General features: G+C 41.1%; 1 protein-coding gene across 22 annotated transcripts in view; it reads left to right on the top strand.

Annotated features, from left to right (window-relative positions):
• The window catches only part of LOC137652986 (F-actin-uncapping protein LRRC16A-like), a 702,357-nt gene that overhangs the window by 150,866 nt on the left and 532,657 nt on the right, over positions 1–18,834 (top strand). For all 22 annotated transcript variants that reach the window (XM_068386421.1, XM_068386468.1, XM_068386477.1 and 19 more), the window contains exons 6-7: positions 9,972–10,220; positions 13,318–13,482. In XM_068386421.1, the coding sequence (XP_068242522.1) occupies positions 9,972–10,220; positions 13,318–13,482 (414 nt within the window). The remainder of the gene's footprint in view (positions 1–9,971; positions 10,221–13,317; positions 13,483–18,834) is intronic.

Here is an 18,834-nt window from a genome sequence, read left to right as displayed (position 1 = left end):
GAAAGAGGAGAACCTGTTATCTGGAACACCTCTACATATTTTTTCTCCAGAGTTTCTCCTTTTCACAGATGCTTGTCAGGGATGCGGAACCCATGTACAGAAAGAACAGATTTCAGGGATATGGTCACAGGAAGATAAAACCTTGCATATGAACTATCTCGAAATAAAAGCTTCTCACTTAGTATTGCTTCACTTTTCAGAGATGATGTGTCACTTGGTAGTGTTGGAGAGCAACAATATAACTGTAGTGACCTACATGAACAAACTAGGCGGGTTAGTATCCCACCTGCTATGCTAACTCGTAGTGGGAGTACACCATTGGTCTAGATAATGCAGTACTGTACTTCTTCTCAGCCCATTTCATCCCAGGAAAGGAGAAAAGGATAGCAGGCAAAATAACTAGACTGGGGATAACATTTGATTCAGGATCATCTTTGCATCCTCAAATGCGGAAGAATCTTTGGATTTTGTGATGTTCCCCAATATTGGACATATTTGCCCCACACTTGAACTAACGCGATAATGAAGGATATATTCCAACAACAGTGGGATGGTATGAACATTTATGCCTTTCGGCCGTTCTGCCTGATCCATCAAGGGTTGACTAAGATCAAAGAATAAAAGAACCTAAGAGTAACAATATTTGCTTTAGTTGGCTTTACAGGGAGTGGTACCCCAACCTTCTGAATCTTAAAAAGTTCCGAACCTTCTGCGTTAACCTCATGTCAGAAAGTTTCACGACGCAGTACACTGCCTATCTCTTTATGGTTAGAAATTATCCAGCACCTCCTGTGAAAGAGATGTTTTTTGAGACCGACTACGATGCAGTTGTCAGGATCCATCCATCCATATACCAAGGCACTTCCCCCAATTTTGGGGGGTAGCCGACACCAACAATGAAACAAAACAAAAAGGGGACCTCTACTCTCTATGTTCCTTCTGCCTAATCAGGGACTCAACCGAGTTCAGCTGGTACTGCTAGGGTGCCACAGCCCAACCTCCCACATTTCCACCACAGATGAAGCTTCATAATGCTGACTCCCCTACTGCTGCTACCTCCGCGGTCATCTAAGGCACCGGAGGAAGCAGCAGGGCCTACTGGAACTGCGTCACAATCGCTCGCCATTCATTCCTATTTCTAGCATGCTCTCTTGCCTCTCTCACATCTATCCTTCTATCACCCAGAGCTTTCTTCACACCATCCATCCACCCAAACCTTGGCCTTCCTCTTGTACTTCTCCCATCAACTCTTGCATTCATCACCTTCTTTAGCAGACAACCATTTTCCATTCTCTCAACATGGCCAAACCACCTCAACACATTCATATCCACTCTAGCCGCTAACTCATTTCTTACACCCGTTCTCTCCCTCACCACTTCGTTCCTAACCCTATCTACTCGAGATACACCAGCCATACTCCTTAGACACTTCATCTCAAACACATTCAATTTCTGTCTCTCCATCACTTTCATTCCCCACAACTCCGATCCATACATCACAGTTGGTACAATCACTTTCTCATATAGAACTCTCTTTACATTCATGCCCAACCCTCTATTTTTTACTACTCCCTTAACTGCCCCCAACACTTTGCAACCTTCATTCACTCTCTGACGTACATCTGCTTCCACTCCACCATTTGCTGCAACAATAGACCCCAAGTACTTAAACTGATCCACCTCCTCAAGTAACTCTCCATTCAACATGACATTCAACCTTGCACCACCTTCCCTTCTCGTACATCTCATAACCTTACTCTTACCCACATTAACTCTCAACTTCCTTCTCTCACACACCCTTCCAAATTCTGTCACTAGTCGGTCAAGCTTCTCTTCTGTGTCTGCAACCAGTACAGTATCATCTGCAAACAACAACTGATTTACCTCCCATTCATGGTCATTCTCGTCTACCAGTTTTAATCCTCGTCCAAGCACTCGAGCATTCACCTCTCTCACCACTCCATCAACATACAAGTTAAACAACCACGGCGACATCACACATCCCTGTCTCAGCCCCACTCTCACCTGAAACCAATCACTCACTTCATTCCCTATTCTAACACATGCTTTACTACCTTTGTAGAAACTTTTCACTGCTTGCAACAACCTTCCACCAACTCCATATAACCTCATCACATTCCACATTGCTTCTCTATCAACTCTATCATATGCTTTCTCCAGATCCATAAACGCAACATACACCTCCTTACCTTTTGCTAAATATTTCTCGCATATCTGCCTAACTGTAAAAATCTGATTCATACAACCCCTACCTCTTCTAAAACCACCCTGTACTTCCAAGATTGCATTCTCTGTTTTATCCTTAATCCTATTAATCAATACTCTACCATACACTTTTCAAACTACACTCAACAAACTAATACCTCTTGAATTACAACACTCATGCACATCTCCCTTACCCTTATATAGTGGTACAATACATGCACAAACCCAATCTACTGGTACCTTTGACAACACAAAACACATATTAAACAATCTCACCAACCATTCAAGTACAGTCACACCCCCTTCCTTCAACATCTCAGCTTTCACACCATCCATACCAGATGCTTTTCCTACTCTCGTTTCATCTAGTGCTCTCCTCACTTCATCTATTGTAATCTCTCTCTCATTCTCATCTCCCATCACTGGCACCTCAACACCTGGAACAGCAATTATATCTGCCTCCCTATTATCCTCAACATTCAGCAAACTTTCAAAATATTCCGCCCACCTTTTCCTTGCCTCCTCTCCTTTTAACAACCTTTGCAAATCTTCCACAGCCGTCTATTAAGCAAAGTGGTCCGTCTTCTGTGATTGGTGTCGTGGAAGTGGTATCACTCCAATCAAAGCCACTATTCCCTTAATTGCGGACTTTTGGGTATTTTTATGGAAGGAGAAATTTCTCTGCCACAGCTATCAAAAGAGGTTTGTCCTCAGCCTCAAGCCAGGTCTTTAAACTGAAAGGCCTCCTTATAGGAACTCTCAGACCTGATCAAGAGCTTTGAGCAGTCTCTGCCATGCAGAGAACTAAGACCCCTGTCATGGAGTGTGATTAAGGAAGATCCCTAAAGATGGCACCTTGCGAACCTCTTCATAAAGCCTCAGATTGAGACCTCACTTTATAAATGGTCTGTCTTCTGGTCTTAGCCTCATCTAAGAGAGCGAGCAAGTTGCAAGGCTTATCTTACCTTGTTTCACATCCCAAGAGGTGGAAAGATCTTTTTCTTTAGTTCCAGAGTTCATGGCAAAAACAGAGTCCATCCATTGTTGATAGCAGATTTGATTCTTTCTTTATCTCCTCTTATGAGAGAAATAACTGTTGATTCTGGCAGTCTATTACTTTGTCCCGTGAGATCGGTCAGTCATTACCTTAAGAGAACTGCTCCTTTTTGTCCTAATGTTGCTAACCTATCTTTTATAGGTCGCAAAAAAAAAGAGTGACAAAGAATACTATCTCTTTTTTGTTAATAGAAGTAATTATTAAAGCTTATAAGTCCTCGGGAGAAGCGTAGCCAGTGGCTGCTCCTAGACCTCATGATATTCGTGGTATTGATGCAACCCTAGCTTTCTGCAAAAATCACTCGCTAGCAGAAGTCCTTAGTGCTGGAGTGTGGAAGAGACACTGCCTTTACTGCACATTACCTTAAGGACTGTACCCACAGATCACTTGATGCTTTCTCTTTGGGTCCTATAGTTGTTGCTCAACAAATTATTTAAAAAAAAAAAGAAAAAAATTCAGATTGAATAACTGGGGTCACTTAATTGTTTAAACATACGTGAGTATAAAAGTAGAATGAATGAATTCTCTTATTTATTTTTCTCATGTACATCCCTCTTGGGAGTATCAGAATTGAAGAAACACTTATGCAAGTAAGAGACCTTTCTTATGTGACGTTTCGTTCTTAATATAAGTTTGTAACATATTATGATGTTATAATTGTTACTCTGGTCATGTAATCCTTTTATTATTATTATTATTATTATTACTTACTAAGCTACAACCCTAGTTGGAAAAGCAGTATGCTATAAGCCCAGGGGCTCCAACAGGGAAAATAGCTCAGTGCGGAAAGGAAAAAAGGAAAATAAAATATTCTAAGAAGAGTAACAACAATAAATATCTCCTATATAAACTATAAAAACTTTAACAAAACAAGAGGAAGAGAAATAAGATAGGAGAGTGTGCTCGAGTGTACCCTCAAGCAAGAGAACTCTAACCCAAGACAGTGAAAGGCCATGGTACAGAGGCTATGGCACTACCCAAGACTAGAGAACAGTGGTTTGATTTTGGAGTGTCCTTCTCCTAGAAGAGCTGCTTACCATAGCTAAAGAGTCTCTTCTACCCTTACCAAGAGGAAAGTGGCACTGAACAATTACAGTGCAGTAACCCCTTGGGTGATGAAGAATTGTTTGGTAATCTGTGTTGTCAGGTGTATGAGGATAGAGGAGAATATGTAAAGAATATGCCAGACTATTCAGTGTGTATGTAGGCAAAGGGAAAATGGACCGTAACCAGAGAGGAGGATCCAATGTAGTACTGTCTGGCCAGTCAAAAGACCCCATAACTCTCTAGCGGTAGTATCTCAACGGGTGGCTGGTGCCCTGAAGGTTGTGACTGTCACTTACTTGGGACTGACTTCTAGACCTTACCTCTTGCAAGCCAGTCTTAGAATGTCTTTTTTCCGTATCTTGAGTTAAGGGGTAGACAGACATCCAACTGCTACAAGGGACTTCCTCTCACCCAAGGAAGACTCCCCATATAAATCATGAGGGTTTGTATTCATGTAGGATCAAACCTCAAATATTTAAGACTATTTGTATGTTTTCTAACCATACAAACCTGAGTCATTTATTTTAATGTCTGGCCTCATCTCAACCTCATATGAGCTAAGTGAAGCTGTGTCACTGACTCAGCCACTCCTCTCCAGCATGGGTAGGATAGTGGGTAACTATACAATGTTGTTAGAATAATCCCATAACTTTTTCATTTAGGCTGTAACTAAAAAATTCTAGAGTAAACCTGTATGGGAGAGTTTCTCCTAGGCACTCTTTCCCAATAGAAGTGCCCTTCAATGGCTGCTTCTCCAGACCGTTATGGATTTTCTAGACCTTCCTTCAGATGCCTCCGGTTTCTGGAGGAAGCTGCATAGTTCCTCTCTACCTTCATAGGCTCTGGAGGGAAAGTCTTCTCTCAGGCATCCTTTCCAAGGGAGGCTCCCTGCAATTGTTGCATCGCCAAATCATCATGGACCTTCTAGATATTCCTTTAGATAACTCTGCAGTCCATGGAAAAGCTACGTAGTCTCCAGCCTTCCTTCAGAGGGTTTGGACAAGGAGTGTTTTCCCAGGCGCCCATAACGAGGGAATCACCCTTCAGTGACTTTCCATATCCTCGTGGAACTCCTAGATCCTCCTACACATATCTTATGTCCACAGGGAAGCTGCATAGTCTCCAGTTTTCCTTGAGAGGCTTCGGAGGGAGAGTCTTCTTCCAGATGCCCTTCCTTAGGAAAGCACCTTTCAGTTCTTGCTTGTCCAGTTTGTCTTGGAACTTCTAGTCCCTTCTGCTGCCGCCTCCAGTGTCTTCAGAGTTCCCTGCAGAGTCTTCTGTCTGCCTTCGGAGTCTTCGGTGGGAGATATTCCTCCAGGCTTCTTCCTGGGGGAAGCGCTCTCAAATTCTTGCTTTTCCAGATGGGAGGTTCAGTGAGTGAGTGCCTGACTCTTGCCACCTCTGAAGGAGTTCTTCCAAACCTTTGGAATGTTGCTCTTTGGAGTACACTTGCAAGGTTGATTCTCAACCTTCGCCCTTCAACCTCTTCGTAGGTGAATCGTAGATGTACCTCTTAGGCAGTTTACTTTTCTCCAGTCCTTCAGGAGATGACTTACCAACACGTTCTTCCACACACTCCTCTCCCATTTTCGCCTAGAAGCTTTTTTTCTTTGATGAGTTGTGCCAGACACAAGACAAGTCTCTTAATGGCTGCATTTCTAGATGCGCCTTCCTTATATGTGTCTCTCACAGACACGTCTCCTTGGCAGGCGGTTCGCAGACACTGCCTTAGGTTTGCCTACTCCTCCAGCATACATTTTCCAGTGCTCTGACCCAGATTGACCTTGTCCTCTGGCATGTCTACTAAAGCATGTGCATCACCAAACATATCTCATTTAGACATGTTCCCTTTGGACGTTTCTATCAGACGCGTGCTTACCAGTCACGTGTCTCATAGATGCACTATACTTCGTCTCTACAGGTAACTCCACCAAGCACATGTGCTATTAAGTGTACAGACGCTCGTGCCTTATGGGTGTGTCTCAGATGCGTGTCTCCCAGTTGCATAAGATCATCTTCAGAACAAGCATATTTGTCAGATGGGCTTCTTTATACAGAAGCATTGTACTGGATACGTGTCTCCCAGTCATGCTCTCTCCTCCCAGCACACATCCTTCTGATGCATGTCACGCATTCCCAAGGAAGGCATCATTGTCTTACGGATGCGGAGTAGGGAAATACGGATTAGACATTCCTCAAGGTGCTGTGCTGTATCGGAAAGCTCTGCGGCCTAGGAGAAACCTGGTCTTTCCCTCGAAGGTCAGGAAGGCGGCCATCGACCTTCTGTTACATCCCAAACAGTGTGACACCCAGACTTAGCCTCCTTGATCTTCATTAACCAAGGAAGCTTTAGGTAAGTGGAGTCTTGGGTCTTTAGAAATGAGGATTCTTTGAAAGTTGGGAGATCCTCATCCTTAATTCCTTCAGCCTTTTTCAAGGCAGACAAAATACTATTGGATGCAGGAGGCTCTCCCTTTCCTTCTTCCACTAAGACCTTGTAGTTGCAACCTTGACTCCGGGTTGCTCGGTAGAATGTCTTTCAGTGTTTACAGTTTCTTCTCAGCAGCGGAGATATATGCTGTGGAAGTCATGGCCATGGCTACCATGAAAGACACTTGAATCAACCACTGGTCAGGTACAGTCTGCTATCTAGCAGACATGAAGGACCTAACCAAGCCCAGCAAGAATCAGGCCTTGGGGTACAATGTCATAACGGGATTTAGGGCGGTTAAGTTTCTAATGCACCAGATGGTCAACCAGTGAGCCAGTTGGGTGCTAAAGCATCGGGATGCTGTGACTTCGAGATTCCACGAATGGACCGGCTGTCGAGAACTTTGTTTATGAAACTAGTCTTTGAAGGAACCCTCTCTCTTCCCGCCAGCAAAGATGAAGGCGATATTGAAATGGAGGAAGGTTACGCAACTCTGCTGCTCACCTGTCCCAGCTCTGAAGACCATTCGTTGACCACTCATCCCTGAACAAGTTCATCTGGCTGACATCGCCCAGGATGAAGACTGCGGCTAGAGTCACACAAGCTATCAGGCCTCAGGACTTCATGGCTATCTTGGGTTTGAAGGACACATACTTCCAAATCCCTATCCATCCCTACTCCAGGAATACTTCCGTGTAGTACTGTAGTAGCCGGAAAGGTGTTACATTTCAAGATCATTTGCTTTGGGGGTGTTATTGACACCAAAATTTTCACAAAGGATCTATTAACAGGTCTCCGTGGATTATGCCAACGGATTTTGCTGGCTGCGCTATCTAGACGATTGGCTGATTTTAGAGTCGAAGGAATGCGGTCTCCTACTCCTAGACAGGGAGAGTTCTCTTGTCAAGACCTGTGGTTTGTGATGAATCGAGAATTATGTTCTAATCCCCACTCAATGATTAGTGCATCTGGGAATGGATATAAATACAGTGTAAGGAAAAGTATGCCCATCCCAGGAAATGATTTCTCATATGCAAGAGGTAGCTCTTCCCTTCCTGCAGCATTCCCTTCTTTTAGCATACCAGTGGCAGAAGATCCTGGGTTACTTCTATCGTAGAACAGTTAATTCCTAAGGGCAGATCCTGTCTTCCATTTCTGCAATGGGGTCTTAAGGTTCCTGGTCACAGCATCTGGACGTTCTGCTCTACCTAGTACGGATAAGGGAGGAATCCAGAAAGGAGGCGGTTGGAAAAGATGAACCTCCTGAAAGGGGCCGCCACACTCAAGATGCCTCCACCTGAATTTCTCCTCTATAGATGAATCTAGGTTCCTGGATATTATTATTATTAATATTATTATTATTATTATTATTAATTGCTAAGCTACAATCTTAGTTGGAAAAGCAGGATGCTATAAGCCCAGGGGCATCAACAGGGAAAATAGCTTAGTGAGGAAAGGAAACAAGGTAAAGTAGAATATTTTAAGGATAGTAACAACATTAATATAAATATTTCATATATAAACTATAGATACTTTAACAAAATAAGTGGAAGAGAAATTATATAGAGTAGTGTGCCTGAGTGTACCCTCAAGTAAGAGAACTCTAACTCAAGACAGTGGAAGACCATGGTACCGAGGTTATGGCACCACCCAAGACTAGAGAACAATGGTTTGATTTTGGAGTGTCCTTCTCCTAGAAGAGCTGCTTACCAAAGCTAAAGAGTCTCTTCCACCCTTACCAAGAGGAATGTAGTTCAAGATCACCAGGAACTCACTAACATTCTAGAAATAGAGCTTATGCCTTTTTCTTACCATCGTAAAAGACCTCGCCAGTTGGGCTCAATCTGATAGTTTGCAAGGCCCATCCAGCATGTAGCTGTTTCATTCTCAAACATGGAAGTCTTTTCCCCACACTCCTTACGAGGGAGAGTAAAGGATCTTCAAGTCGCAGCGTCAACAAACCCATTTCTTGCCTGGTCTATGACAGAGCATTCTGACTCGAGAACAACCTTTAAAAGCCAGGCCAGTGAAACCAGATGGTTTTCCTCCTGGAATTCACCAAGTGTAAGTAACCTTTACTCTCTTATGCATCTAAGATGCTTGCTACCAATAGGTAATTACCTGATGGTTGTTTACACCTCTTTATAAATTTAACTGCCTTGTTCCAGCTTCACTGTTATCTACAGTATTCTCCTTTAGCAGAGAACTGACGGTTGTACCATCATCATCTCCTCCTCCTACGCTTATTGACGCACAGGGCTTCGGTTAGATTTCGCCAATTGTCTCAGTTTTGAGCTTTTAAATCGACACTTCTCCATTCATCATCTCCTACTTCACGCTTCATAGTCCTCAGCCATGTAGGCTTGGGTATTCAAATTTTTCTAGTGCCTTGTGGAGCCCAGTTAAAAGTTTGGTGAACTAATCTCTCTTGGGGAGTGCAAAGAGCATGCCCAAACCATCTCCATCTACCCCTCACCATGATTTCATCCACATATGGCACTTGAGTAAGCTCTTTTAAAGTTTCATTTCTAATCCTGTCATGCCATTTAACTCCAAATATTTTTCTGAAGGCTTTGTTCTCAAATCTACAAAATCTGTTGGATATTGTTTCATTGTCATACCATGACTCATTTCCATACAGTAACACTGATCTCACTAAACTGATATATAGTCTCATTTTTATATGTAATTTCAGGGGAATTGATCTCCAAACTTTACTTAACTTAGCCGTTGTCTGATTTGCTTTTTTCAATATTTCATTAAACTCCAATTCTAAAGACCCTCTATTAGAGATCAAAGTTCCTAAATATTCAAGTGATTCCACCTCATAATCCTTTCCCCTTCCAATAATATTTCATCTTCCATTGCATATTCCGATCTCATTATCTGTCTTTCTTCTATTCATCTTCAGCCCAACCTCATGTGATAATTCATGCATTCTGGTAAGCAAGCATTGCAAATCCTGTGGTGCTCTGCTAATAAAGATGTCATCAGCCCAACCTTATGTGATAATTCATGCATTCTGGTATGCAAGCATTGCAAATCCTGTGGTGTTCTGCTAATAAAGATGTCATCAGTTGCTCACTGTTGGTATAGTTAAGAAAAATACAAATTACTTGAAAGATTTGGTTTGTTAATGGTGATGCATTTAAGAAAAACACAAATTACTTGAAAGATTTGTTTTATTAATGGTGATGCATTTCTTTCCAGGCACATAATTCGGAAAGTAGACATTCAACCTTGTAAACGTATGCTTCAGCTAGAAGAGTTGGAAAGGGCAACCTTAGGTGGTACCAGGGACATGGGTCCATGTGGTGGGTTCTCCACACAATACATGTGTATGTGCGACTACCATGCTTTACCTTACAGAGAAGAAGTGGCTTGGGATGTTGATACCATCTACCTCTCACATGATACTAGAGAATTATATCTTCATGATTTTGATTACCTAGAACAGAAGTAAGTTAACCCTTTAATGTATAATTGATGAAATCCCAAAGTTATTTTGATATTTCTTTTGGTAACGGTGAGCGAGGCTAACATAAGTTAGTTTATTGATTCTTTGGCAAATGTAAAGGAAGCAGTTTTGCGTATTGAGAATTAAAGTGTTATTATCAGTGGTCATGCTTTGGAATGTTTACAGTTGATTTTAAAATTTCCATGGTTTGGTAAATGATAGCCTGACATTTTGAATTGTCCCAAGATGTGACTAGATCATTTTAGAAATGGAAGCTCTTATGATTAGTATTTCTGGTACAACCCAGGAACATAAATGGGGGGCAACCCTCAAATTTGCACAATTTCTCCTTTGCTTAAACCAGAAGGCTCAGTCACTCACTGTCCAAATGGAAAAGACATCCCATTTGTCTGATATTTGTCTGAGTAATGAGACTCTCGATCATCTTCATTCCTGTTTATCTGAAGCTAAATGAACTAGTTTAATAGTTTAGTCCCATGAAATTAAAGCTAATGTACTGGACCTTGATGCTTATGGAGATGTAAGACCCAGATGGAATTTTTCCTTTGTCTTCTTTTTTATTAGAAAACGAGTTGATTTCTTAGATCCTAAGTTGTCTTATTTTTTGAAAGTTAGCAAGAAGAGCTTATTTTTGCATTTGTTGGAGAATTTGTAATGTTCCTCTATTAGGTAGACTAATAGGTTTGTGGTGGCTCTAATTCTGCTGATTAACACCCAATTTCCATAACTCCTGCATCATCTAAAGATTTTGAATGTCTTTTGGTGAAATGTATATATAGGTATGATACCCTTCTTACAATTTTCAATGCTGTAGAGGAAAAAAAAACCTAGAAATGTGGTCAGGCAGTTCATATTATTGTCCTTGATTTTAGGTCTGCCTTAAACAGTGTTAATCAAGAGTCTAACTTAAACAGTGTTAATCAAGAGTTCCTTATTTTCAAAATTAAGCAGATGGGAGTAGGTAGGTAATTTCTTAGCATCTTTATTCAATTTTAAGTAATAGATTGCAAAGATTAGTTTTTGATGGGCACCATATTGACTATAGGAATATTTTATTTGGTATTCCTCGCAGAAGTGTTCTCTTCCCATTACTTTTCATACTATTCAGTATACACATGATATGTGCTTTGGCTTGGAAAACAAGCTGTTGCATATGCAGATGATGCTACTAGCTTTACATCAATTTCATTTTCTGAATGTAGACCTATTTTGAAAATTATGGGGCATGAAGTTGAACACTAACAAAACTCAAAGTATGATTGTAAGTAGGTAAAGGACAGTGGCTCCTCAACATCCAAATCTTTGCATTGACAATGTCTCAAACTGTATACAAGTCATTTAAGATTCTCTGCGATTCTGTCTATTTCATCATTGAATAGTACAAAAAATTAGCATAGTAAAGAAGCCTTTTATGATTGTGGGTGGGTAATCAATCCATTTTGTAGAAATTATTATTACTTGCTAAGCTACAACCCTGGTTGGAAAAGCAGGATGCTATAAGCCCAGGGGCTCCAACAGGGAAAATAGCTCAGTGAGGAAAGGAAACAAGGGAAAATAAAATATTCCAAGAAGAGCAATAATAATAGAATAAATATCACTTTATAAACGATAAAACTTTAACAAAACAAGAGGAAGAGAAATAAAAAGATAGAACAGTGTGCCCGAGTGTACCCTCAAGCAAGAGAACTCTAACCCAAGATAGAGAAAGACCATGGTACAGAGGCTATGGCACTACCCAAGATTAGAGAACAATGGTTTGATTTTGGAGTGTCCCTCTCCTGGAAGAGATGCTTACCATAGCTAAAGAGTCTCTTCTACCCTTACAAAGAGGAAAATGAGCCACTGAACAATTACAGTGCAGTAAGAGGAATTGTTTGGGAATCTCAGTGTTGTCAGGTGTATGAGGACAGAGGAGAATATGTAAAGAATAGGCCAGACTATTCATTGTGTGAGTGTGTAGGCAAAGGGAAAATGAACTGTAACCAGAGAGAAGGGTGCAATGGCCAGTCAAAAGACCGCATAACTCTCTAGTGGTAGTATCTCAACAGGTGGCTGGTGCCCTGGGAAACCTATTACCTATAATTGTATTGAAAATATTATTCCACAAAATGGATTGATTACTCACCCAAAATCATTAAAGGCTTCCTCAATATGATAATTTTTTGTACTATTCAAGGATGAAATAGACAGAATTTTAAATGACTTGCATACAGTTTGAGAAATTGTCAATGCAAAGATCTGGATGTTGAGGAGCCACTGTCCTTTATCTACTTACAATCATACTTTGCATTCAGATCTTCCAAGACTATAATATCATGTACATACTTCCAGGTATGCAGTTAATTCGAAGTCTTGCCTTTTTCTACCTAAGGCTCAATACTACTCTGTATTCTGGAAGTTTTATTCCAGAAGTGACCAGACTATAAAATGTTCTTCTTAGTGTGGCAATTGAATCTTCCACTGTCTTGGGGTAGAGTATTCTTGTTTCAGGATACACTCAGACATGCTGTTCTATCTTATTTCTCTTCCTCTTGTTTTTTAAGTTTTTATGTTCATACATGATAGATCTAATTTAGTATTACTGTTCTTAAAATATTTTTTTTGATTGTTTATTACTTCTCTTGTAATTTGTTTATTTCCTTGTTTCCTTTTCTCACTATGCCATTTTTTCTTGTTGGAGCCCTTGGGCTTATAGCATCTTACTATTCCAACTAAGGTTATAGCTTAACTTGTAATGATAATGATAATAGTAATAACTACAGAAGTTCAAACTTACAGTAATACCTTTTCAGTTGAACAAGTTGACTGAAGTCTCGTTTTATAGTTTTTTGTATGGCCGATCTATTTTAATGTTAATGATATCTAAATATTTTATATTTTAATTTTTTATTACTTTTCATATAAAGCTTAATAATTATTTCTCTATTTCCTATCTGCACTGAGCTGCTTTTCCTGTTGGAGCCCTTGGGTTTGTAGTATTCTTCCTTTACAATTAGGGTGTAACTATAGTAGTAATCTAGTAAGTAATGATAATTATTCATTGGTAATGAACTACCTATTTCTTTTTTTTTCCAACAGAGACCTCATTCCTATCATCAGTGCCCTCGAGTACAACACCTGGTTTCGTAAACTACGTTGTAGCCATAGTAAGCTGTCTCATGAAGCAATAGAACGAATCCTACACGTGGTTAGCAAGTCACTTAGTATAGAAGAACTTTATTTAGATAATATTGGTGCCAAAGCGTGAGTATTATCTGAAGTTATTTTGTATTTTACTGAGTACTGTATTTCATTACTACACAGTACTTAACTTTTTGTTGTTGTGTATTTGTTCCTATGTGAATACAAACCTTCGTCCTTTAAATGGAGTATACTTTCAATGAAGTTGGATACAGCTTTTGAAATTTATAATGAGGTGGTGGTAGCTACTGACAGGACACTGAGCAAACACTTTGCTTTTAGCTGCCAGATCGTACAGATGTACTTCCGGTGTCATCATTTAGGAGTTTTAATTTTTTTGCTTTTCTTTCTAGGTAAATGTGTTGGCAGATCATTGTATGTGAGAGATCTTCAAGATGAAGGTGTTTTTGTGTGACAGTTGTCTTTGCAAACTTGCCAATAACCTCATTCTTGTTCTTGATAGACAGCATTCCATTTTATTGTATATTCCCTCAATAGTGTGGACTTGAAAGGATTTTTTTTTTTTTACCAAAGTGCCGTGTCCTGGATGTTGGTGGTCAGTCGCTTCCACCTCTCCCTGTCTCTAGCCATTTGTATCACTTGATTTAGAGTATAATTACCCTCAAAGCCCACCCCAATACTTTCCATGTACTTTGTCCTCTACCTCCCCCTCGATCTCCTTCCCTCTATCCTCCCAGTGAGACATAAGTGCTCTATTTTCTCTCTTCTTATTATGTGCCCAACAAAACTCGGTTGTCTTATTTCTTATTTTCTGTACCATTGCTCTGTGCAGTACATCTTGCCATTACCTCCTCATTTGTTACTCTGTACCTCCAAGTTATTCTGAGCATCCTCCTGTAAAACCACATCACTGTTGCATTCAGCTTTTTTCCCAGATTTCTTGTTATTGTCCAGCTCTCTGATCCATACATAAGGGTAGACCATACATAAGCTCTTAAAGCTTTAATTCTTGTTTGGACACCAATTCTATTACAGTATTTATCAGTAGATTTTTCCATGTATTTAAAGTCATTTTTGGCTATCAGGATTCTCTTCTCTCTTTCTCATTTTGCTCTACCATCTTGAGTCACTATACTAATCGGGTAAACAAAAATATTTTATTGCTTTATTCTTTCATTGTTTATTGTTATGTTGCATGTTGGGGGTTTGGGGTTTCTGATGGCACTACCAATTCAGTTGGATTATGCTGACAGCATAATTCTGAGGAGGTTGGTATTCCTTGGACATTAATATGCTCTATTGCTTGAAGGTTTTGCTGCCGATCATTTTGAAAGGGAGGGGTGCTTCCCATCTTATTATTTCCAGTGTCTTCTCGTTACCTGAAAAGCACTAAAAACATATTATTATTAGTATTATTACTTGCTAAGCTACAACCCTAATTTGAAAAGCAGGTGCCAGAAGCCCAAGGGTTCCAACTGGGAAAATAGCCCAGTGAGGAAAGGAAATAAGGTAATAGATAAACTATAAGAGCAGTAATTAGCTAACAATAATACAGAGTATTTTAAGAACCATAACAATAGAATAAATCTTACATATATAAACTATGAAAACTTTAAAAAACAAGAGGAAGAGAAATATTATAGAATGGTGGGCCTGAGTATACCCTCAAGCAAGAGAACTCTACTCTAAGACTGTTGAATACCATGGTACATAGGCCATGGCAATATCCAAGACAAGAACAGTGGTTTGATTTTGGAGTGTCCTTCTAGAATAGCCGCTTATCATAGCTAAAGTCTCTTCTACCCTTACCAAGAGGGAAGTAGCCATTGAACAATTACAGTGCAGTAGTTACCCCTTGAGCGATGAAGAATTTTTTGGTAATCTCAGTGTTGTCAGGTGTTTAAGGAAAGAGGAGAATGTGGAAAGAATAGGCCAGACTACTTGGTGTATGTGTAGACAAAGGGAAAATGAGCCGTAACCAGAGAGAAGGAACCAATTTAGTACTGTCTGGCTAGTCAAAGGACCCAATAATTCTCTACCAGTAGTATATCAATGGGTGGTTGGTGCCTTAGCCAACTTACTATGGAAGTGTCATTTTTGCCCTCTACAACCCTGTTGAAGGCAAACTCCAAGATCCTCTCCCCCCCTTATTTTTTGCTAGTCTTCGCTGCTACTGCTAGAAGAGGAAGTAGAAGATGTCATTGAAGAAATACAGTCCGATTGATACTCCTACTGTTCCTCTCCCTGTGGGAGAGACAATGATGATAGTAGGAACCTCCCTTCAGGATTGAGTACCTCGAGTTGTCTCATAGCAGGAAAAATCAGAGGTGCACACAACACTAGGGAGGTATATGGGTACTCAGTATGTGGGTTCATACACCTATAATTGTGATTGGTCTCATACTGGGATGAGTATGAATACCGAGAGTAGTTCCATTATGGGAAGAAACATCGATATTCATAACTCTTGTACAAAATGAATACACGCATTTCTAGTCGGAAAGGAAGGACACCGCCCATCTTCTTCCTTTTGTGGACAATCATGCTCTATTTTGAGAGAAAGGGAAGGGAGGGAGTGCTGAGAGTTATCCGTTAACGGGTAGAAATACTGGTACAGGTTGCTCTTGCACTTGTGTTTGTTTTGTACTGGGGGAGTGCTTTCCAAAAATTATCCCATAATTTGAAGAAAGGTTTTCACACCCAATTCTCAGTATTGTACATAAGGCAGTGCCTAGGAGCGAAGGCTGTTACTTCTCTCCCAGATTTTCATGTCTCTAATCAATATCTCCCTGCCTAGGCAATGATGGATATTTTCTGTGAGGAACAGTATGTAACTAAAACGTACCAAACTTTGAGTTGTTTTGGCACATAGCTCAGGTGTTCACACACCTCCTAGTGCTCGATCTTGAATGAGACCGAACATGCTTTTCTCGTTCTGAATGAAGGGTACCACCCTCGTCCTTCCCATTCTTAAGAGTTTCAAAGGCCTTATTAGTAGATGACACCCCTGTGGCAAGATCGCGGCTGAGTCTACAATCAATGTGCAGCGAGTGTGATGACATTAACAAACTGTCTCATTCTAGACGTTTCTTTTCCCATTCTCAGCAGACCAGTCCTATTTAGACCATTCTTCATGCATGGGCTCCATGAGTGCTGTCTCCACTTACCAGGTATCCATGCTCCAGGTGTCCACGTACTTGGGCTTCGCACCCCAGATCTCCACGCATTTGGGCTTCACACAACAGATCTCCAATTTTTTGGGTTTCACACACCATGTCTACACACAGGTCCACGCATGGTCGATCTTCACGTGGGCAAATTCACGATCAGACTTAGCCCAGCGTGCTCAGAGTTTTACAATCAGACATAGTTCCATACACCTTGCTTCTAGACTCAGCGCTATCAGACGCCACACAATTGGACCTCACCTGCCTACGCTTTAGGAAGTCATGACTTTCAAGTCAGGGTTCCTGTCATATGCTTTTCTCAATGTTCTACATTGTAGATTAAATACTATGTACAGGCAGTCGTCGACTTATATCCTATGTGACGTAGGCTGTTCGCTTTTACGCCCACTTTTTCACTTTGATGACGTCACAAGTCTGTCAGAAATAGTACTCTAAGAGGTCAAATATTTCCTTAGAAATATTCTATTTTTTTTTTTAATAAAAAATTATTTCTCATAGTAAGTTAGTATTTTCTTTTATTGGTAATATACGGTATCCATTTTAGATAAACATACCATTAAGAAGAGTTCTAATATTTTGAGTTCATATATATTTGGTGATGTCATATTTCTGGCAGAAAGTGAGCTGGCAAATTGAGTGATATTCTTTCAGTAGGCGACCGATTAATATTTATTAGAGTATTCCCGTTTTCATAGATTTGTATTGGTTGTTATGATTACTAATTAACATAAATTTGACTCTATAATTAGAACAGAATCTCATATTTTATTCTAGTTTTATTTCATTTGTTTCATCTCTGATGGTAGATCGATATTTATACAGTATGCGTGGAATGTATTGACGCCTTACGCCAAGGGTCACAGCTTTTCTCAAAAAGTCTTGGATCCTCACAAGTCCCCCCTAACAAGTGCGGTACGAGCCGACGTTTTCTCTGGACGTAGTGTCAACACTGGGGAGACTTTAGCATACGCTTTGTTTACCTCAGTCGCACGTGGTTCTGCAGTATGTGGCGATCGCAATTGTGTTTTTTGTGTCAAACTTTTTGTCTCCTTTTGGGTTCGTGATACCCTCCAAATGGGCCTTATATATAGCCCTTACCATGCCCAAACAGACCGTGGATTAGATCAAACGCATTGAAATAGTGACATTGTTCAAAGCAAACCATAAATTACCAGAAATATCGAGTGCTATCGTGAATCTGGGGAGGTTTGCGTTTCTGCCCCTTTGCCAAAGCCTGGTAGACCCCATAAGACAACTTTAGGGACCAGAAAACTTATGTTAAGGGAGGATCCTTCTTTACTTGTCTATCAATAAGTTTTTCTGGTTCTTAAAGTCGTCTTACGGGGTCTACCAGTGCAAGAACTCCAGGGTAGCCCCTTGCAGTTCAAGACACCACTGGCCAGACCCAAGGGGAAGAGGAAGAGGATTCGTCTTTTGCCTCCTTAGTGCCTAAGGAGCTATGACCTGCAACTGGGCACCACGTGCTCCCTCTGGTGATGGACTCATCTCGCCCGTAGACCAGCAGAGCCCTCTAGGACCTCGCTGACAGAGGAACACCTGCCTCGTAGGAGGGAGCCAAAGGATTTACCTACTATCCAAAAATCCTCGGCCAGGCTTCCCTCTTCGCTGCCTCCTAGGCAGCTGGAAGCGAGCACTTCCTCAGCAGTTTCTCTGTGTCCGGTCTATCCAGGTGACGACTACGACCCACGCTGGGCTCCTGTGGCGCGACATGCTAGCCCCAAGCTAACGGAGGAGGAGAGGAAGGAGTGTGAGCATGTCTTCTGGCAGGTTTAGCCTGCATCTGTATGTGTTTGAGAGGAGGTACTACGAGATTCTCTGGAGGTCTCTCTCAACTCTGCCTTTCGATCACTCTATAGAGGCACTCTCGAAGGCTACGCCCTTCAAGAAGCTCACTGGACTTCCAGTCTCTTTTTCGGCCTCCGAGATCCTCAACCAGAAGGTGGCGAAGTACACCAAGCAGGCGACTTCGTGGCTTGACTTCTGGCTGGGGTCTTTAGGACAGCTAATTCGATCTAAGGATGTATCTTGGGAGTCCTCCAGGAAGTCTTTGGAGACTTTCCTATTGTCTGGTACACGGGCCATTGAGTTTCTCTCCCATCAGGTGGTGAACCTTTGGGCTAACACTATCCTGAAGAGGAGAGATGCCGTCATAGGCAAGTTCCACAGACATCTCCCTCAGGCCGAAATGGCACCTTTCGAAGGTAATTCTTTGTTCAACCCTGAGGATGTCGAGCGGGTGGCAGAG

This window comes from Palaemon carinicauda, chromosome 1 (genome assembly GCF_036898095.1).
Source record: "Palaemon carinicauda isolate YSFRI2023 chromosome 1, ASM3689809v2, whole genome shotgun sequence".
NCBI classification, from domain to species: domain Eukaryota; kingdom Metazoa; phylum Arthropoda; class Malacostraca; order Decapoda; family Palaemonidae; genus Palaemon; species Palaemon carinicauda.
Note: the sequence above shows the minus strand (reverse complement) of the source record. Positions and strands in the feature narration are given on the sequence as shown.